Source organism: Pundamilia nyererei, unplaced genomic scaffold, assembly GCF_000239375.1.
Source record: "Pundamilia nyererei isolate P.nyererei 1_Seehausen unplaced genomic scaffold, PunNye1.0 scaffold00196, whole genome shotgun sequence".
NCBI lineage: Eukaryota > Metazoa > Chordata > Actinopteri > Cichliformes > Cichlidae > Pundamilia > Pundamilia nyererei.
In genome coordinates this window covers 897,968-920,672 of record NW_005187597.1, presented here as the reverse complement: position 1 = coordinate 920,672, position 22,705 = coordinate 897,968, and the positions used below count along the sequence as shown (strand labels likewise).

Sequence of the window (22,705 nt, the reverse complement as noted above, 5' to 3'; positions counted from 1 at the left end):
TAAATACACCTCAGCCATATCTTTACCCTAATGTCTGCTTTTATGATGCATTATTATCTGAAGCTCATACACATCATTCTGTCTTTATGAATTACAACCAATCTTTAGTCAGTTATCGTGGAAAAATCTAACCAAAATATAAGAGGGGATGGGGGGGGATTTAACTCGTATTTCTTTTGATATGGGACAGTGATGTATGGCCATTTAGAAGTTCTCTATCATTGTGACACACTGCTAATTTGTTTGGCACCTTCTCAGGAGACAAGTGATTGGATGTTTTGGTTGACTGGGACTTTTCTTGGGGAGACAGTTATTTTCTGGGGTCTTAAATTGAACCTTTGGATATGAATACTGTGTGCTGTGCTGTGTTTGGACACCCATGTCAACATTTATGGGCAGAGACAAACAGACAAGACATCTTTTTAGAGAAACACCAATAGATCTATCTGCGTACAAAATATTTGATTGATATTACAACTTAATATCAATTCAGAATCGCATATAACTTCTCTGTCAGACTCGAAAATTTGTTTAAAAGTGATAGGGTGACTGATGTACGTACCAGTCAGAAATCTTTTTTTCTTCCCCGCAAATACTTGAATTTAACCAAATGTAACTGTGCTGTTTTAATTTTGTGATTTTTCAGGCTGACAGAACCCTCAGGATACCTCACAGATGGTCCAATCAACTACAAGTACAAAACCAAGTGCACCTGGCTCATAGAGGGCTAGTAAGTATTTATGTAAATCATTGTGTTGTGTAGATGCTGGGTATGCAGAATTTATTATGTAGTGCAAACTGATTAATGCAATTAATTGAAGCTCATCAGCATCTCTATGGCGACGGGTATGCTTTTGTTGCTTAGGTAATGTAGTGTAAAGCTGGCTGGCTCTGGCATTTTGAAAGTTTAATATGTTTAACAAGGATCATCATTCAGAGAAAAGAATAACCTTTACCTTACCTGTTGATGCTATTTATTGTCACGGCAACAGCAGCTGCTCCAGGACAGACAGGAAACCACGATTGCAATAAACAGTTTATATTCACTAAGACGGTTCAGCTGAAACGGAAAAAGTCATGCAGTGGTATCTGTTTAAAGAAAAAGAAACATTTTTGAGCATCTTGAAGTAGCGCTGGTTCTCAAGCTATATTCCCAAGATTACCCTGTACCCATAAACCATAGCCATTGGGTCTTCAGAATAATTTAGTGATTATTTTGGAACATATATGCAAAATTTCTGTTGTTTAAAAGAAAAAGAAAAGTATATGTCTTTTATTTCCTCCTTAGGGCAATGGAAACTGTGAATTGTGACACATCATACTATATTGAAATTACTCACTTCTCTCAGGGTGTGACCAGGCGTTATTGCTGCTGTAACTGGGCTTATTAGACAGCTAACTGGGGATCTTGATGAAATAGTTGAGTCAGGCCACTGTGTCAGATAATGTTGGGCCAAAGCCAACTAAAGTAATATTGTAACCGAGATGAGCTTCTTGGAAAAGCGTCTTCCCTGTGCAGGGTCACTGGCAATGAAAAGTTTAACAGTCCTTGATCTCAATTCTTACGATAAATTTGCATGCTGCTCATCACTACACCGTGACTCAGGAGATTTAATGGGGCGTTTACTAATCGTGGGGTCAACTGTGTGTCGTGTTAGTGTCCTTCGGTAAGATATTGAACTCAACCCATATTAGCGAGTGTGTAGGAAAGGATGAAAGATGATGGGTTGTTTGCCAAGAAAAGTCATTATAAATATGCATTAATGTGTGCAAAAGTGATTGGAGTGGTCAATAAGACTGAAAAGCACTTAAAAAAAACAGTAATCTAGTTAGCTTCCATTAAAACCTGAACCGTGATTCTATTGTTATTTCTCTTCTTCAGTCCAAATGCAGTTCTTCGCTTAAGATTCAACCACTTTGCCACAGAATGTAGCTGGGACCACATGTATGTCTATGATGGAGACTCGATATATGCTCCTCTAGTTGCTGTTTTCAGGTGAGTCGCTTACGTCTTACTTTATTCCTCGATACAGATGAAATACTTTTACTCTTCTGTCACATTGTAACCAGTGTGTGCACTCTTAACAAATCAGTATTGGTTTGTAAAATAAAAGAATAAATGAAATAAAGTCATGAAAAAAAATTGTTAAAATTTTGGAGTCAAGGTCTCCAGACTCTTCTTCTGTGTTTGTTTAGTCAGACACATGCAACAAAAGTTCAAGTCGACTGCAGAGAGTTACCAATTTCTGCTTGCAATTTAGAACTGGTGCAAATTTCGAGAAAGTAATACTGATTCTTTTTTGCGTTTCTCTATAGCGGTCTCATCGTGCCCGAGATACGAGGTAATGAGACGGTTCCTGAGGTTGAGACGACTTCAGGCTACGCACTATTACACTTTTTCAGCGATGCTGCCTATAACCTTACAGGATTTGAAATATTTTACTCGTAAGTACTTACCTTGTGAGTAATTATTGGCGTCACAATTCTAATGATTAGGTGTCTTTCTAATTATAGATGACAGCAAACTGTTTTCAGGCTTTCGTGTCCTTATAGCTGTTTTTCTAGTGACATGCTAAACAGTTTTTATGTCTCTCCAGTCTTTTTGTTCCACTAACTGATAACACCCCTCAGTCATCCTCAGTCTGTGTTGGAGTACTAATCCAAATCATATTTGTCCAGGATCAACTCTTGTCCCAATAACTGCTCCGGCCACGGGAAGTGCACACCTGGGAACTCAGCTGCCAGCAGAGTGTACTGTGAATGCGACAAGTACTGGAAAGGCGAAGCCTGTGACATCCCTTATTGCAGAAACAACTGCGGCAGCCCTGACCACGGCTACTGCGACCTCACAGGGGAGAAGCTTTGTGTCTGCAATGACAGCTGGCAAGGTGGGAGCAAGCTGCAGATCTTTTGCAGATGCTAAAAAAACCTCTTAAGGTCATTTGGAACAGCTCTACTCACTCTGATCTAACCCTGTGGCATATTTCTGAAGCGGCATACACAAAATTAATTTTTTCCAAAACAAAAGCTTATATCACACCATCTCTCAACGTATTTTGCAATCAGGTGTACTAAAGATGGACTCCTCCCACGTGCGCTGCGGTCTGCAAGGCTGCGGTGGTTTTATGTTGTAAGCTTGTGTTGTACTGTAATGCTGATTAGCAGCATGCAGATCAGGCCTGTGCATTATTATGCGCCTCGAGCTGAAGGAAACAAAATTATTTTGCGTGATGAAACTTGACAGACTCATTAGCTGAGATCTCTTCTTTTTTTTGTCATGGCCTCCGATCGCACAGTCTAACATGTTTACTTCTCTGTGACTGTCATGTTTGTTGAATTGCATTCCCCTGTTTATGGGTTTTGAGGTTTGAGAGCAACCCGTTTCCTTTTTAAGGTTTCAGTGGGTAATTATGAAAGTAGCTGGCAGGTGCTAATGAAGAATTGCATCATGCAAATATTAAGTTGCCATGGAGCAGATATAAAAGAGACTATAATATTATTGATTTTGGAGATTTTTGTACATATGAGCGTTGGTGTTTATTGTTCCTGAGCTATAATTTCTTTGCTTTTGCTGCTCTCCTGTATGTCCCTGCAGGCCCGGACTGTTCGCTGACCGTACCGTCAACAGAATCTTTCTGGGTCCTCCCCAGCGTCAAGCCCTTCGGCACATCACTCGCCAGAGCCTCCCATATGGCTATGGTGCAAGAAAAGGTCATGTGGGTGGTGGGGGGATACACTTTCAACTACAGCTCATTCCAGATGATTCTTAAGTAAGTAGAGGTTTTTCCTCGAGCAGCTTTCTCACTTTGTATGTTGTTGATGTGTTTCTGAATAGAAAAACCACCATTGCTTATTTAGGGTTTTGCTCACACACAATGTATGGCTAAGCAAAGATTTCCTTTTATTCCCCGACAAAAATTGCAGATGAGTTTAGGTGTCCGTGACTTACGTTGTGATGGTGTATGTGCTGCTCTCATGAAGGCCAAATTGAGAATTTAATATTTAAAGTACTTGGATGGTGGTGTGGAAGAGTTTGCAGGGCTGTCAAGGGGCACTACTTTACGCCTTTGCCTCGCTACGATATGCTGTGGATCGCTACGGCTCTCTTTTAGTTATTCCCCTTCACTCTGAGACATTAGAGAATGTCTTATACTTTATTCACCAGCTTCTTATTGAGAACAGCTGCAGTGTGTTTTGTCCCAGTTATGCAGAAGTCGTTTGAAATTATCAAGTGGTGACTGTGGTTTAGGTGTCTGTACGCTGGTTTAATATGTGAAAGGTTTGCAGTTAAAATGAAAGTTCATATTCGATGTGCTTTTTATGCATTTATTTATTTTACCCTGTATACTTTTAACGTGTTATGTCTTGTCTCAGATTGTTGTGTATGTGCTGTACTTGGCACAGGAAAAAAAGACCTACTCAAATTTCTTTGGGATTTCTTTTTCTTTTGCCACAGCAGATCATCTTCCTCCTTCTTCCTTCTCCCCCTATCCCTAGCGGCCTCCTCCTCTGTCACACCAACTCTCTGCATGTCCTCTCTCACTATATCCACAAATCTTCTCTGTGGTTTTCCTCTTTTCCTCCACCTCCAGCATCTTAAATTTCTTTGGGACTACTTCTGTAAAAACTGAGAAATATGGCACACGCTCAGAGTTCTCTCGCAGTTTAGCTGACGGTTCATCTTTGTTGCTCAGACGAGCTCTCACCATCTGCTCAGTGTTTGTTCATCACCAGGTGTTATGATTCCTGTTGCTCCTGGAGTGCCTTGTTTAAATTGCTAATGTGTGATGATGTGACCAGGTGTGCTTTTTTTTTTTTGTGTGTGTCTTTTTTGGATGTTAATGGCAGCCAACAGTAATGTATGCATTTGCCAGCCTGCTAGATTTTTTGCACAGCAAAATGTTCAGCTCGATTAAATCTAAAGGCCTTGAGGTAAACTTATATTAGAAAACAAGACACTATAATAGCGTAGATTTTAACAATGTACATTTTGATTGTAAACTTGCATTTTTATATTTTAAATAATAATAGAATGCAATTAACAATGTTTTATATTATTTCATTTAGTGCTGTCAGCATTAATCTTGTTAATATGACGTCAATGCCATAACTTCGTTAACGCGGCAAATCCCCGTTAGCGAGTTAACACGGCCCCGTGAGAGGGCTGCACACCGCTAATGCGTTAACGAGCTAACTGCACTAATGCGTTGATGCCGTGCAGGCCTTGCATGGGGCTATCCACGTTAACTCGCTAACGGGGATTTGCCGTGTTAATGCGGTTATGCTGTTAACGTCGTATTAACTAGATTAATGCTGACAGCAATAATTTCATTATAAATCTGGAAAATTATATAATGAGAGCCTTGAAACACCCCATGCCCCCCTTTATATTCATCCTGCTTGCTGCAGGTATCTCTGCAGTATAAAGTGGGAAGGCTCCCGTCAGCGAGTTGCTTAATTTAATCGCATCAGACTAAGTTAATAGTTTATCTGCAAATTTGAATGTAGTGTCTGTAGCTTTACTGTACATTGTTGTGTAAAATAAAGGGCGGTGGGTGGAGCAGCTACGAAGTTTGCTTTTCTTCTCGTCGAGGTTGTTGATCAGGTGGTTTGATGAAGGATTTCGGCCAGCTCTTGATGGTGATTACAGGAACAAACGCTATTGTTTTGGACGTGATAAAAATGTTTCATTCCACCTGAGCTCACAGTCTCAGTAAGAGCTCCGCCTCTTCACTCCTCGTGGGTTGTATGTAGAGAGACGGCGGCTCCACGTTAAACCGTGACAGCATCATCTTCAGTGCTGCTGTCATCAGTCTTTTTGTTTAAAACCTGGGGCCTGCCTGGGCTTCATGCTGTTTTAATTTTGTATTCACACACACATGCTTCTAGATGTGTTTCTATTGCAGGTCTATGTGGGTGAAACACTCGCGCTTACACTGAAATGACGGAGCGCTACAGAATTTAAACTAAGCATCAAAGCAAAAAAATGATTTTTTTTTAAATTTTATTATTGATCGATGAATCGTTGCAGGCATGTTATGAAGCCACAGTGGGACAAAAAGTGAATATGCAAAGGGCTTTTCCCCCCTCTTTGGTGTTTTGGAGGTGCATTTAAAGTGTAAAATTCTGTTTCTTTTCTCTGCAGCTACAACCTCGAGAGTGGCATTTGGAACACAGTTCCCATCAATAGTGGCCCCGTGCCAAGATACGGCCACTCACTTGCTGCCTGCCAGGTAAACACACACAGATTTAGAAAACCACAACAGTGACTGGGAGGGAGGAATATTTGGGAGAAGTGGGAAGAAAAGCAATCAAATGTGGTTTCAGAAAAGAAAAGGTTGCTTTCAAGCAGGAACTGCTTATTTCTTTGAGTAACTGAATGTTGTAACATATTCCAAACACAGAACTATTTTAAAACAACAGCAGGAGAACAACTTAAAATTATGGAGTTTAAAGCAAACGCAGGCTTGTCCTAGAGGCACATTTATGGCACGTTTAGAGATGAGTACATTCTTTAGCTTACTAAATAAATGCCGTCCTGTGTTTAGGATGATATCTACATGTTTGGTGGAAAACTGGAAGCCGGCTGGGAAAACGTGACGGACGAGCTGTGGGTCTTCAATGTACCCAATCGGACATGGCAGCGGAGAAACCCTGTGGTCGGCCCACCGGCCCAAGCTCAGATATACGCCGTGGAAGGACACTCGGCCCACTGCGTCCCACTGGACAGCGGCGAGACTATCATGCTCGTCATCTTTGGCTACTCCCCCATCTACAGCTATATCAGCAATGTTCAGGAGTACAACCTGAGTGAGTCACAGCTTTCAAGTGCAGACTCTTTCACGTTTTGTTTCTGCTTATCTATCAGCTCTCTGTAGCTTTCCCTTAGCACTGAGATAAATTTAAAAGCCCTGGCAAGCAAACCCAGTATGGCTGTGCTTCCAAACTGCAGTGGATGGTATCCACTCATAATTCTAGACTTCTTTGGGATCTTTTTTTTTATTTTATTTAAAACCTGCCAGCAAATACTTTGTGAATCCAAAAACACCATATTTCATGACTGAATTTTTGGATAGCAGAGTCTACGTGTCCTGTTTTATTTCTTTTTTTTTTTTCCAGTGTAAACAATAAAAAAGTATAAACAGCAGCCATGTAAACCATCCCTGAAAATCTGTGTTTGAAGTATCAAGATACAAGAGCCCAGCTGTCTGCTTCGATTCTACTAGGAGAGATCTAATTGTATATATATTTTTTCCCTATAAAAAATTTCTTCATATATTTTCTTTTTAGGGTCCAACACGTGGTTGGTGCCTGAGACCAAAGGTGGCATTCCCCAGGGAGGCTACGGCCACAGCAGCACGTATGACAGCGGCAGTGGCAGCATCTACGTTCATGGCGGCTATAAAGCTCTGCCCGCCAACAAATACGGCCTTGTCGATGACCTCTACCGATACGACGTGAACACGCGGACATGGTAAATCGACACAGTTGCGCTGCTCTTGTTGTTTCATTATGCATTCCAGACTATATGTGACACCGTGGGAGTTGCATATCTCCTTGGCACAGTTGTCCTTGACACGCCTGTCATGCACATGCTCCAGGTTCATTCTGAGAGAAAGCGGCTTTCCACGGTACTTGCACTCAGCTGTGCTCCTCAGCGGCACTCTGCTCGTTTTTGGAGGCAACACGCACAACGACACATCCCTGAGCAACGGGGCCAAATGCTTCTCTGCTGACTTCCTCGCCTACGACATCGGTAAGAATCCTGTTATTGTTAAATAGTCCTTTATTTATTTATTTTTAAATGTATCTCTCTGTTTCACATAAAATCAGAAGTACAATCAGATCCATCCGCTATGTTAACTGATAATCACACAGCGAATCCGAAATAGTCACGTACACCTTGTTTTCCTCAGCCTGTGACGAGTGGACGCTTCTGCCCAAGCCAGACCTGCACAGGGATGTCAACCGCTTCGGTCACTCTGCTGTGGTTAGCAATGGGTGAGTGTTTCTATTAGAATTTCTATGTAGATCACCCAGATTGATTGTGAAATCAGGTTTGGTAGCTGTCCCTGTGGTATAATCCTGTTTTGTTTCATTGAAAATGCCCAGTTTTTCCCAGTAGTTTAATTTAATATTCTCCACTGTGGTCTCGGCACTAATTTATCTTTAGAGTGGATGACTGGGTCTCTTTGTGAGCATTAAAAGCTTAATTTTTTACCATAAATTTGAAAAACAGTGTAGATAATAAAGAACTGTTCAATATCACAGCAATAACAATGTAATAAAATGACTTGCTTAAAAAAAGAGAAAGATTAGATAATTATGTTTAATAGAAAAAACACTCCATAATTAAAAAACAAAAGTCCAGTTTATCTTAATTTGTTGGCTGTAGTTTACACCTTTTTTTCCCTTTTTCTTTTTCTACACTGTTTTCTTTCGTCTTGCTCAGGTCCATGTACGTGTTTGGGGGCTTCTCCAGTGTGCTGCTCAATGATGTGCTTGTTTACCGACCTCCGAGCTGCCAAGCCTTCTTGGCAGAGGAGGGTTGCGTGAAGGCTGGGCCAGGGGTCCGTTGCATCTGGAGCAGAGGCCGTTGTCTCCCCTGGGAAGTCAGAATGGCTAATAGCAGCCTGACTCCTGCTCCATTTTGTCCACCTAAAGCTGGTGAGAAAGACCACAGAACTTCTCCAGCCTCTTTTCACTTTCTCGTCACTACTTTATTTGTTGTTGTTAAAACTGCCTTCTTTCTAGAAATTGTATTTTACCCGTATTTACAGACTGACTCATGCACTCTTGTTGCTCTCCCTCTCATCTCTTTGTAGTTACAATGGACGAGTGGTGCTACAGGTTCTCAGACTGTGCCAGCTGTACAGCAAACACCAAGGGGTGCCAGTGGTGCGATGATAAGAAATGCATCTCAGCCTTCAGCAACTGTACCTCTGTAAGTGTTCCAACAGGGGGCAGCAGTGCACTGCTGATCTTGTGTTCAGTTCCCCGAAGCTGCCAAACGTGCACACAAGGACACATGCGCTTTTTAATACAGGTTTTGTGAGTCGACGACATTGGTATGATAATTTTGTGGTATTCAGGACTACATGGAAACATCACCTCATTGCTTAAGGTAGAAAAAGCCTTTGCACATGGACTGTATATAAAAGATGGACACGGCCACCATGACGTCACCCGTTGGTCTCTAAAATCTGCATTTTTGAGGATTCATTAGTAGCAGTATTTAAAATATTTTGAATCAGAAGTAAGCATAGCAGGTTTAGTTGGCAGACTATATCCATAAAATGTGTGTGCAGTGCACAGGCACTGCCCTGACTAATTAACTAAATACATTTAACTGATTTAAACTGAAGGATGGACATCTTGGATTGCGTGAACAACAAACCAAGCTGTCTTATTTTTTAAATTTCAATATTAATGGTGAAAAAGTACCAACAGAGCAAACGCCAGTAAGACACCTTCCTATTATCTATATAAATCTGTATAAAACAAGCATATAATATATAATAAATTTGTTCTCTACTATTTGTAGAGAACAAAAGCGTCTTTCATACCAGACTGTAAAGATTCTATTTAATGCTGTTAATTTAGACATTTTAACACGGCGGTCCATGGGGCTCTATCATAAAATGACACTTTCTCTCTTGATTCTTTTCTCTGCCGCTGCAGAATGTGAAGAACTTCACTGAGTGTCCTGTGCGGAACGAGCAGGTGTGCAGCAAGCTTGCCAACTGCAAGAGCTGCTCATTGAATCTCAACTGTCAGTGGGATCAGAATCACTCGCAGTGCCACGCTTTGCCCGGTAAGCTTTCCGTGCACACGAACACGCCACCTTATTAAACAGAAGCTTCGGATTTGGTTCTCACACATGCATGGCAGAGGATTTTTGGTAATTTCCAGGCAAGCATGTGGGAGACTGTGGGAGATGCAAGATAAATGCAGATATGTTTTAAAACTTAAACCTAATGCAGAGATGCTGATCAGTGTGAATACTCAACAGCCCTTGTAACATGAAACGGCCACATTGGTGGTTGTATTTAGTGCGTCAATTACGAGCGCTGACATTCAGACCTGAAGGGAAGCCTATTTCATCAATTAAATTTTTGCAGATGTTAATGACTCCCTACCAAGTTTACTTCTTCTGCCGCTGCTTGTACGGTTAAACCCAGTATCAGGGATTTGCAGAGATGTATTTTCAAGATGTCATCCCAATGTTGTTTATGAGGTCTGGCAGTGTATTTAGCTTACCTCTCACCATCTACCCCCCCGCACCCACCCATCGTGTTGTTGATGTTGACGCTGGCTGAATCTGAAGAGATAGTGCTGTCACTTTATCCATAATTTTCAGTTCACCAAGCCCTGTCGCCTAAGGGGAGTGCAGTGGGAGCTGAAAATAATATCTCTGTGTGTGTGCATGTGGGTGTGGATTTCTGATTCCTGAAAGGGAGCCGCTGATTGCACAAACAAAATGCACACAGAGCAAATGGGTGCAAATTACGCTCAAACAAAATCAGTGACACACACACACACACACACACACACACACACACACACGTGTTAAACCCTAATTCTTTAGCCCCCTGTGGTTTGTTATGCCTTCTAAGTTCTCTGTTTTCATTTTTCTTGGATTATGGTTCTCCCCGTTGAGCAGTACTTAACTAATATTATTCCATAGTTAATTATGTCGTTTTTAGCTTACGACACAATACAAATAATGTCAAAGTAGTTTTTCCTGTTAAAGTTAAAGGAGAGCAAGGTTTTCTTGGCCCGAGGTCATTAACTTCTTGACATGCTCTTTTGATCGTCCAGCTCAGCAGTGCAGTGAGGGTTGGAACCAGGTGGGTGATGCCTGTTTGAGGATCAACTCCAGCCGCGAGAGCTACGACAACGCTCAGCATTACTGCAAGAACCTCAATGGCAACATCGCCTCACTGACCACCTCCAAACAAGTGGACTTTGTGCTCGAGGAGCTCAAGAAGCTCCAGCAACAAGACAAGGTACACTTAAATCAGTCATAAAGCGGGGATATTGTGTTTTATCCTTGCTTTATTGTTTGACAATATACATGTAGTACAGTATCTCACATTCATTTTGAAATATTTTCTTTTGCTAGAATTGCAGTTTACACCTTGGTGTTTAATTGAGTGAAAATAAAAGTGCATTTTAGCTGCTGGGGGAGCCTTTCTCTAACTCTGACTTATTGATTCTGAGACGATTTTGCCCCGATCAGTTTTCTGCAGCTCTATTTTTATCTGATTGCAGGCATTCTTCTAGCTTTCTTGCCTTTCAACCAATTATGGGGAAATAGTTCTCCACTATTCCAACATCTTGTCTCAGACTGTGTGGTTTGTACATAGTTTTGTTTCTGAGATACCGCAGCTGATGAATCAGACTGCGATAATCACTCATCACTTCTGCCTGCCTTACGCAGGGCTAATAGGGCCTCTGTGATTCTGTCTGATGGAATCATGTGCACTTACAGTATCTAAGACCTTGACTGCGTAGTCTGGTCTGCATTTAGTTTTTCTTTTTATCTGAGTAATTTTCCTGATGTTGCTCTAAGTTTACATATTTATTGCTCTGCTCTGTTTTGTTTAACCCTATGATATGGTGCAGAAACTTGTTCACTGAGAGAAATCCAAATATTCACAGCAACATTACAATTAGAGCTTCTGCTTCTTTAATGGAAATGCGGTTTTGGGCATACTGGCTTCTTCTCATCCCTCGCGGCTACGTATTCTCCTTGCAGTGACAGAAAATTGTGGCATCTACTGATGATTTTAGTTTGGTCATGCCTGCTGTATTCATGAGAATGTCATTTCCTGTCAGTCTGCTGGGTTGAAACGCGGCTGTTTGTTCCAAACAGAACCTTGACATGCCTTTCCACATCATTTTCCCATTACATTAAAAGTTGAATCCTGAAGGCAAATAAGTAATCATATCTGTGAAATTATTCTCAGCAGATGTTTAATAGCATCTTTGGTTCCTAGGTGTAAATGCAGAAGGCAGGCTTTTTTCCCTTTTTTTTGTTAATAGCAGGATGGAGTAAAAAAACGAGGCACTCTTATGAAATTTTATCTCACATTTGAATAGCTTTTCATCCCTTTATGTGTTTAGAGTTTTGCTGTTTTTCCACAGCGGCTGTCTCCCTGGGTGGGTCTGAGGAAGATCAATGTGTCATACTGGGGTTGGGAGGATATGTCTCCCTTCACCAACGGCAGTCTGCGTTGGCTGCCCGGTGAGCCCAGTGACTCTGGTTTTTGTGCCTACCTGGAGGAGCCACAGGTGTCAGGACTGAGGGCCAATCCATGCACTGCTACTGCCCACGGGCTCATCTGTGAAAAGGCTACTGGTGAGATGACCGAACACACAAGTACACTTCCTAAGTATTGCATCTGCTTGAAAAGGTTTTTTCATGTCTTTTGTTTTGTTGTTTCTTTGTCCAGGCAATCCCAACCAGAGCACCCGTCCATCCTGCAAGAAACCTTGCTCGCTGCACACCAACTGTGCCAACTGCACCAGCCAGGCCATGGAGTGTATGTGGTGCGGCAGCGTGCAGCGCTGCGTCGACTCCACTGCATACGTCATCTCTTTTCCCTATGGCCAGTGCTTGGAGTGGCAGACTGGAGATTGCGTGGGTGAGTGTCTGAACTTAATCTAGATGAGTCTTCTTTGAAGTCTGCAGTCCGGAATTAAGGTGGCAGACAATAAGCTTTCCCAGAATGGCTTCTGTAAGCAGTCAATATTCATCTCGGAGAGAAAAAAGGTTAAAGGAGGAAACAGGCTTAAAGTGGCGGGTGTCTGTGGCGGAGGGAAAATCGTATTAGTTTTCTGTGATTGGATTTGGAAGCTGTTTTTGGTTTGTAGTGGCCAATTACTTTTGCATATAATCACGCGCCAACTGTTAGATTTCCCTGTTGACCGAGCTGTAGATGGGCTCTTTATCATTAGCTGGTTTTAAGTAGTTTAAAGACAGTCTCACATCAAGAACAGTGATTGCAAATAACTCTGTGAATAGGAAGTGTGCATAATTAAAACGCCCAGACATGCACTACTGTAAAAGTGGATGTTTTTACATTGAAAGTCATTGAAATTTGAAATGGCAAAAACGAGCGTTTCATTCTGATAATTAAATGTTAAACGTTAGAATGGAATAAATGAACATCTGAAAAAAACTCAGTCAACTTCACTGACTGATATACTATCCTTAAGTACTACGCCAAATTGCCAATACAGCTGAGCTGGAAAACTGCAGTTCCTGCTTGTGCCGTTAATCCACATTTATTTATTTATATTTTGCTGTAGTTTTAGGTTTTAATCCACCATCCAATACCATCGAAACCAAAGTTCAGGCTGTGTTAAAGAAGAAATCTTCCATTTCAAACCCATTATATATTACAGGAACTCTGTTTTTGACTTACGGCATTCCCATTGTTTGTTAACAGATGTTTCGATATATCACTGCACCTGTTGCCCATTTTCCTATTAAAATATAAAGAACTGAAAAGTGAGTCAAGACATTTGCACAGTACTATCGAGGGTATATGTCTGTCATTTGTAAGATATTTACAGTAGTGCTTCTTGTGACTGTCTGAGCTGTCACAAAATAAACACAAAGGGTCACAAAGCAATTAACAAGAAGTGATTTAAGAAAAAAAGAGTCCTCTTTATTAAACAGCGTCATTACTCTTTGTGATTTCCTATTTAGTCGTAGAAATGTCATGCAAATTTAATGATCTGGCAAGGTTTGACAAAGACAGTTTTTGCTTAAAATGCTCTCCGAGACGTGCTAATTGGATGCAAGTTGGCATATTGAGTTTTTAAAACTAAACTGAAAATATGTGCAGATGAAAAGGCTTAAAGTTTGGCTCTGTACAGGTTAGTCCTTTGTACACAGCCTGCAGCTGCAGGTCCTCTTATGATAACTAATATGAATACCTTTAATCATCCATTTTCTCTTTGTACAACACAGCAAAAAGAAAGGGACTTTCATCCTATCATGACATGACTGACAAACATGATTCCGCTGTTATTTTCCTGATGGTTGTATTGAAATGTGATCATACTAAGTACTAGCCACGTACCAAGGTGAAACTGCACAGTAGTAAGTTGATTGGAAAGATCCTTCACATGAAAGTCGGTGTAACCGCTGAGGTCGTTGCTGTTGTGCTACGTGATGTATGCCTTTTGCCCACAGTTGTGTTGGATTGTAAAAACATCTCTGATCAGTTTAGCGAGTAATAAATTTAGGGAGCCCAGGAGTGCTGTCTCAAATTCATTTGAGTGTGCTAGTGTTGGGTGATGCAGAGATGTTTCTGTTCGCTGTGGATATTTGTCTTGAGGAATTAGTCCCTGTTGGCATGAAGGACAGAGAAGGTTGTCCTATAAATTGTCTCTGTATTTTCTCCTCTTTTGCTTTGCTCCGTCTGACTTCGCTCGTCCATATTCACTCCCAGGGTTTCAATCACTGTTTAAGGCTTTTCTCACCTGCTTTACTTCTTCCTTGCTTATTTGGAGTGCATGGATATGTGCTCTAGGCTGAGTATGCTCCATAAATACATGCAAAACTACAAACCCTGGTCTAAAAAACAGCTCTTTTCCTAGTGTTTTTTACACTGACTTCAAATGTGCAATTTGACTTGCACGTCGAGTTTGCACATCAGGTTTTTGACATACACATTGCTGTCATTTTGACTCTTTTGAACATCAATATAATGGACAAAGAATTAAAGGAACACTTTGAAAACACATCATATCTCAGTAGGGGCAAAATGATCATGATTGATGTCTGTACTGATATGTACTGGATAATGTGTTAGCAATGAAAAGATGCCTCATCTTTTCCTTTTAAATGAAAATGGTCGACCTACACAGGGCTAAATTCAAAGATACCGCAAAAGTCAAAGTAAAACAGTGATGTGGCAGGGCCGTCCATTTAGCTGAAATTTTGTTGCAGCAATTTAAAATGGTTCTCGTAGTTTGTATGCCCCCTTACATGCTTGGATGCATGCCTGACAGTGTCGGGGATCGTGCACCAGGGGGAACCCGGGACCCGCTGCATCATCGTAGGGTCTGACAGTGACAATGACTTCATCCCAATACCTAATGGTAGTCCGGGTGCTGTTGTCTAGCCTGTAGAGGTTTGTGCGTCACTTCGTGGATATGCCTACCCAGACGTCACTGACCCACCATCAGACCAGTCACCCTGAACAATGTCACAGGCAGCAAAATGTTTCTACTTTATCTCTAGACCCTTTTACATCTTTCACATGTGCTTAGGGTGAACTTGCTCTCAGCTGTGAAAAACACAGGGTAGAAGTGGTGGACCTGCCAACTCTCGTATTCTACGGCAAATGCCATTCAGCCTACATGGTGCCAGGCAGTGAGCAGATGGCCCACTAGAGGACATCAGGACCTCAATCCACCCTCACACAAGAAGCCTGCCAGAGTAGACTGTCTAGAAGTGCTCATCCTGTTCCTCTTTGCACAAAGGAACCAATGCCAGCCCCGTGCATGGGTTATGGACCTTCTATGGCCCTGTCTAGTTCCTTCAGAGCAACTGCCTATCTCCTAGAATCTTCTGTGTTCTTGGATCTGTGCTGGGAGACACAGCAGTCCAGCATGTGAAAATGAAAGTGTAACTTTCATTTTTTCTTAATCAATTTATATCACCACAATGTCTCTAATTTTGACTATTTTTGACCAAACTATTTATTTATTTAATTATTTTACTGTAAGAACAGCCTAGAAGATAATACCAGAGATGTGTCAATTTAGCTCAAAGTAAAATGAGGTCATTGTTCTCAAAAATGCCCAAGTCATTTGCTTTTGTGCTCAAATGGCTCATCCGTATCTCTTTGCAAGTACCAACAGTAGTTGCCCGTCATGGTCGGATTAAATTTTCCCTGATATTGGTTTTCTATCACTTTCATATCTCGATGAAATCCTTCCTGGTGCCCATTGCTGACATCACACAGGTTTGGTGGAAACAAAGTCAAGATGAGAATTTTAATAATAAAAAAAGAAAAAGAAAAAAAAGCACCTTCAGTGACATTCATGCGCTCATTCGGTGATTCATTTTCAGCATCTTATCCACAAGCTCCTCGTAATTCTCTGCTCTGTGATTGCCATGACAATTCTGGACGACCTGCAGGACAGCTATGGTTGAGACGAACTTATTTTATAAAAGCTGAAATGCATCACCGTTCCTGTTCAGTCATCCTAGTAGTCCAAAACTTGGAATATCAACTAAAAAAACCCCCAAAAAAACCCAGGATGTGTTAGTCGTAGGTTTTTAGATTTTGAATAGGCAAGTGAAATGTTTGTAAGTACAGGTGAAAGGATCCCAGGTATGTGGTATCTTTTGCTTGCTGGGCTGCTTTGAGATTTTGCTCTCTGTATGACCTGAGCAGCTTCTTACTTTGCTGAGGGGATGGACTCTAAATGTATGTCCTTTTAAATTGATTATTTAAAGATCTCATTTGTCCACACTTCATCTTCCCTGATCAAACAACCTAACAAAACCTGGGGTTATCCGTGCTATGAGTTCGCGGTCTGTCCGCTTCATTATGACAGACCAGAAGAAAGTCCTTCAAGCTGTGAGTTCATTTCAGGCAAAATTCTAAACAGGCAAGGCTCACAGAGTTTTCTGTGGTCTTTAATTCAGTCTTTTTTTATATTGGATCAGGCTTTTCCGCTCACTCAAGCTAACAGCTTCCATTCTTTCACAATGAATTGAATCTTTTAGTTAAGTACTGTAGTTTAGCAGCTGCTCTGTCATTTTTTTTCAAGCAGAAGTGGAATTGTCAAATATTCCTACTCTTCAGATGCTGCTTTCTGTGGCCTATGTTGGTGAGAGTGGCAGCCATGGGTCAGAATGGAAGGTTGCTCTGTAATTACAGGGTTGAAGGTTTGATCCTCTAGCAGATGTGATAAAGTGTACATGCTGGTGCAGATGCAGTCACGCTGCAGTTTTTCTGTGAATTCCACATTCTAGTATCCTCAGTAGTGGGCTGTCCACTTTGTACCCTGCCTGTCATCTGGGTTAGAGTTAATTAATAACTCATTTGGCAGCTTTACACAATATTTTATTTACATTTAAATAGCTAAATAGCTCATCTTATTCTTTTATAAGATGCCTTGGTTTTTACTCCATTTGGTTTAAGAAGCACTTGGCTGTGGCACAAGCTGTAAAGCAGCATTTGAAGTCTGCACAATTGGAGGGATACTTGTGATTGACACAGAGCTGTGTAATTTCCTTCCTAACACTGCTTTCAGATCAAAAGCAGATCGGATACTGAAGCAGTAGGGTTATCACGATGATCAGTAGTCTGTGAAATCAAAGAAGAACAGTCTGAAAGCTGCGAAACAGCCAGCCAGCATAAATACTCACAACTCTGAAGAGAAATGTGGATAAATGGATCTTATAAAAATTTTAACATCTTGAATTTGGCCTCGAACGTCACACTTAACTGGAGTTTGTGACTGAATAAAAGCCTGTGCAAAAAGTCTGGAGCCCACCCCTCTTTTCTTCATATTTGGGTTCTAAGTGGTCTTAACTAATGGTTCTCCAGGCTTTCTGGACATTTGCTGCATTTTCACTTATTTCTTTCAAAGCAAAACATCACCACTGTCTTGACCAGCAGCAGTGCCTCATCCTGAGAGCAGTTTAATCGCGTCATAAAAATGGCACAAGGACTGTCGTGAGCATGCTTCCTGCTCCTAACCCTAACGCACCAGGACCAAACCTGTGATAAAATGTGTTGACACTTTCGTCACCAAATAAAAACAAGATGAAAGTGTTCTGGACAGATAAGATCTAATTAAAACTAATTAAGTTGCGTAGAAAGGCGGGACAAGTTTACTTCTGATTGGATCACTTCTAATCTCCTTGTGCAGCAAGGTTAGAGACGCACATTTGATCTGATCCTGAGAAATGGAGTTGGAGTGAGAGGTTCAGCTCAGTGACTACAGGCCAGTGGCTCTAACACCAATAACCATGAGGTGCCTGGAGAGCCTGGCCCTCAAATACATCAAAGTCACTATTCCACCTACTCTGGGCCCATGTCAGTACACAGACAGAACCAGCATCAACAGATGATGCCATTCCCATCACCTTCTACACCACATGCACCGCCTGAAACCACAGGGAACATTTAATACCACAGTTGGTCAGGATGGGCCCCCACTGCTCCTCAATCCTCTCCTCAGCACAGGAGCCCGACAAGGCTGTGTTTTTAGCCTTTTCCTGTACTGTCTGTATGTATAAGATTGCATAAATGTCATTGTTAGGTTTGTAGATGAGACGGTGGAAATAGGACTGCTCACTGGTGGGGATGAGTCTGGCCACAGAGAGGAGGTTCAGAGGCTGACAGATTGGTGTACTGAAACAATCTGGCTTCTAACACCACAAACACCAAAGAACTAATAACTGACTTCAGGAAAAATCTGAACGTTGACTCTGTGACATACTGGGGAACCTGTCTGGGGTGTACTCCACTTCTTGTCCCATGGCAGCTGGGATAGGTTCCCCTGCCACCCTAAATTAACTGAATGGATGGATGGATGCACGCAGGGATCAGGGATGGACACAGCTGGATCAGAATGCCCAGATACCATTGAACGTAATTGAGAGGGTGTACAGAATACACACAGCCTTGTTAAAAGAAAAAAGCCCAAGATAGACTGTAATTCCTGAAAACTATGAGGAACATAAACCTGTCTCAAAACCTTCTGGTGTCTTTCTGCTGGCACACTATTAAAAGTGTCCTCCTTTGCAGCATGCTGACACGGTAAGGTAACATCTATGAAGCGGATAAAAAAGGGACTGCGGAACGTCATAAAAGCTGAACAAAAAGATCACCAAGACACAGTTGCCAGCACTTGGAGACGTATACACATCGTACTGCTTGCAGAAAGTACTCTGAATCCTAAGGGACGCATCTAAAGTGTTTGAATATCTGTCCTCAGGCGAGCGTTACAGGTCCATCAAATCACAGACGACAAGATTAAGACACTTTTTATCCCAGATACATCACAACACTGCAAATGTTTCAGTAAACTTCATCAATTTTCAATGTATCCAGCAAAATATAAAGAAATGAGGCGTGGCACAAGCTCCTTATGTTTCTCAGTTAATTCAGGGTTTTTGAGGAAACCTGAGTCAGGCTGTATATGCTGTGATGATGAAAACTGGTGGTGCAGGATGAAGAGAATCTTGTTTCTCGGGTGCAGACAGAGTCATAATCAACATCCACTTAACAGAGCATATCTAGGCATCAGATTTAGTTCTTGGATATTGATTTATCTGTCAGAATCCAAGTGAGAGACGTTTTCGTGGCAGATTTTGTGCTTCAACATGCTTCTTGTTGTGTGGCAAGACAAAAGTCCCCATCCAGTTGCTGCTTTCTTTTCTCAGAAGGACGTGTTCCTGAGAAATTCGCCACTTATGTCTTGTCGTCAAAACAATCTTAAATGGCCTTACTTTGTGCTTATTGCTCTTGTGTTGTCATGGTTTCACATCCATTAGTGGAATAGCTAGAGATTTGTTTGACATAAACTGAGGTAAAAGCACTCAATGTTTGTCTCCTTAAAATAGTAGTGGCATTTTCTCCGCTAAAGTGTCTGTCTGGCAGGCGAGTGGTGGCGCTCAAACAGTTTAGAGGCCTGAAAGTTCATCTCTCAACTGACAAAAACGGCATCGCTCCCTTGGGTTTCTAAGCTTTTTGTGCGGAGCTACTTCACACATCACACTTAATCCTTTTGTGGGACTTTTTCTCAAATCAAACTTTTCAGGGGCCTTGGTTATCTGACGCATTTGCTCTCATTATACAAACTTCTCAGACTGCGTCAGGTATTAAACGCTCAGCAAGTTGTTTCGTATCCTTTTATCTGTGTTTAGATCTGTTGTCCTGCCACCTCACTAGATAACCTGTCCATTGCCTACAAATGCTCAGAAATAAATTAGGGTGACTAGTACAAAGGATAGAATTTATATGCATAAATGTATATAAAAGCAACATTGTTCAGAATTTAGTCTGCTCCAGCATTAAGCCTTCGGTGCTGTGGCTGATGTTTTGTTTTTGTCGTTTTATCATTGTGTTGTGATGACTCTAGTAAAATGGAATGGAAAAATGATGGCAGTGGTGGTGGGTTAAAACATACAATTACCTGCATTTTTCCTCTCCTGCAGCCCAGAACTGTTCAGGCCTGCGGACGTGTTCTCAGTGCTTGGAGCAACCTGAGTGCGGCTGGTGCGGAGATCCCACCAGCACAGGAAAGGGCCTGTGCATGGAAGGTTCGTTCCGGGGTCCCATGAAAAGACTGGCGAAGCAGGGCCACCAGGGCCCGTCGCACGACATGAGCCTGGAGCCAGGCATCTGCCCCAAAGACAAAGGCTATGAGTGGGCCTTCATTCAGTGCCCCGGTGAGTGCTAAACTTCCTGTCAAGCTAACTGAAATTACAAACCATCTGTCATGTCAAGTGAGGCATTATTACCTATTGGAGGTCACTACTTAAGCTTAGGGGGAAAAAAACAAACAAAAAAAAACTCTACCATGGATTCCTGTTACAGCCTCCCTATGCAACTAATCCGTCCCTGCTGATTCCATGCAACCTTATGCCGGTGTGACGTTTCATGCTTTCATGAAGCCCCTGTCCATACTGCTATGTTATGTAAGATGATAATGTAGCCACTGTAAGTTGTAAACTGAGAATGTGAGCAGCGCTCAGCAGCTCGCGGATTACTTAAAAAACCTCAAGAAATCAGATATTTGTGTGAGTTTTGGTAAGTCTAGAATGAATTAAAAGACTTGTAATATTTTTGCCCAATTAGAGTTTTACGCCTCTAGGCTTGAACTCCACCATCATTATGTCTTTTTCTCAGTTGTTCACTTTTTATAGCATGGTGCCTCCGGCCGCGGTTGCTGCCATCGTGGACCCATTAGAGTTTTGAATTGTCTGTCCATCCTTCCCAAACGCTCTCGTGAATGCCTTGAGGGACTTTCTTTAAATTTAGAACAGACCTGTATTTGGACTCAAAGATGAACTGATTCGATTTTAGTGATCCGTCGTCAAGGTTGGGGTGACCTCAAAAATTCATATGATTCACACAAATGTCAAGTAGGATTTGGGCATTATTGAACACCACATCTCAGGGACAGAAAGGGAGATTGTGGCCGTATTTTACATTTGCCATAAACTACACTGGTGACGCTAATGGATACCCACCTTGAAACTGTTCTGCTTGGCTAAAAATGCACATAAACTATTCATCTTTCCAGTTACATGCTATTTAGCAAGTCAGTTCAGTTTCATTTATATAGCATCACAGCACAACAATTAGCGTCTTGGTGTGCTTTATATATTAGGGTAAAGACCCTTTAATATTAGAGAGAAAACCCCCAACAACCAGATGACCCCCTCCTGGTAAGACAGCACTTGTTTTAAACAGAAAACGCCTCCTGGCAGCCTAGGCCTGTTGCCATTAAGGTAGCATTGCTTCTTTCATGGCTGCTACTTTGTGTTCCAAGCATAATAATTTTTAGCAAATTACTTCAACAACTGCTCGATAGCGCGAGCACTTCTATTTACCGTCAGATACAGGTAGTTTAAGGAGTGGACGTTATCCATCCTAAAATAGTTTCTTACATGCTCACTGTGTCCACACACTTTGTCTGAAAAATCAGTAACAGCAAGGTTAATCTGCAAATTGTTGAATAGATTAACTTTAGGTTGATTAAAGGATTAAACTATTACAAATATTACAAATATTTTAAAAGGCAGGTCTGGATAAAATAACAAGTCAAACAACAAAAAGCTTTTGGATTTCTAGGATGCTATAACAACTCGCATATGACAAAGGCAGCTTATGAATCCAAGAATATTTGCTTGGGTTGTCAAGTTAATAAATTTCCTATAATTTTTCATTTTTCTTGCTGTGACAAAGCAGCAGAATGAACTCTTCTGTCTTTTTTTGCAGCATGCCAGTGTAACGGCCACAGCACGTGCGTTAACGGCAGCGTTTGTGAGCAATGCCGTAACCTCACCACCGGTCCTAACTGCGAGACCTGCATGCCTGGTTACCATGGCGACCCGACCAATGGCGGCAAATGCCAGGGTGAGTGCCGCATCACAACAGACATTGGTTATTCTGCATGCATACGACTTAATGGCTCCACTTGTTTTTGTTGAGGCAGTCGAGTGATGTACTTTAACCCCAACAAGCGCCCCCTCCCAAGCATGTTCTCATCATCGTTATAGATTTCATTGCAATGCAGGAGATCAGCATTATGAAGTTTAAATGATACAACACAGAGTGCCTTCTCTAGGTTGTTTTAATTTGACTCAACCTGCTTTGTGTAAGTGATAATTAAGCTTTTTAGAAGGATATGGCCTGCTTTTTGAATTCTAATTGATATAATATGTGGTGAATATGGTGTAATGCAAGTTGATAACCAACAGAGGGCACTATTGAGTGTTGATAGTGATAATTTGCCCACTCATGTTTGATTAATGACATGCAATATGTTGGTTTCCTAAACAGGCACTTTCCACCCATAGGATCCAAATACTTTAAATTTACACTGTGAACATGCACACAGCCTGACACACACACACACACACACACACACACACACACACACACACACACACACACACACACACACACACACACACACACACACACACACA

At 41.6% G+C, this 22,705-nt stretch overlaps 1 protein-coding gene across 1 annotated transcript in view; it reads left to right on the top strand.

Moving 5' to 3' along the window:
- atrnl1b (attractin-like 1b) overlaps positions 1-22,705 on the top strand; it is a 69,825-nt gene that overhangs the window by 2,439 nt on the left and 44,681 nt on the right. The window contains exons 2-19 of the mRNA XM_005747380.1: positions 647-730; positions 1,883-1,996; positions 2,317-2,445; positions 2,680-2,888; positions 3,596-3,770; positions 6,146-6,233; positions 6,549-6,810; positions 7,291-7,474; positions 7,602-7,756; positions 7,917-8,001; positions 8,453-8,667; positions 8,826-8,944; positions 9,682-9,814; positions 10,822-11,009; positions 12,151-12,364; positions 12,459-12,650; positions 20,204-20,437; positions 21,993-22,130. Of these exons, the coding sequence (XP_005747437.1) occupies positions 647-730; positions 1,883-1,996; positions 2,317-2,445; positions 2,680-2,888; positions 3,596-3,770; positions 6,146-6,233; positions 6,549-6,810; positions 7,291-7,474; positions 7,602-7,756; positions 7,917-8,001; positions 8,453-8,667; positions 8,826-8,944; positions 9,682-9,814; positions 10,822-11,009; positions 12,151-12,364; positions 12,459-12,650; positions 20,204-20,437; positions 21,993-22,130 (2,918 nt within the window). The remainder of the gene's footprint in view (positions 1-646; positions 731-1,882; positions 1,997-2,316; positions 2,446-2,679; positions 2,889-3,595; positions 3,771-6,145; positions 6,234-6,548; positions 6,811-7,290; positions 7,475-7,601; positions 7,757-7,916; positions 8,002-8,452; positions 8,668-8,825; positions 8,945-9,681; positions 9,815-10,821; positions 11,010-12,150; positions 12,365-12,458; positions 12,651-20,203; positions 20,438-21,992; positions 22,131-22,705) is intronic.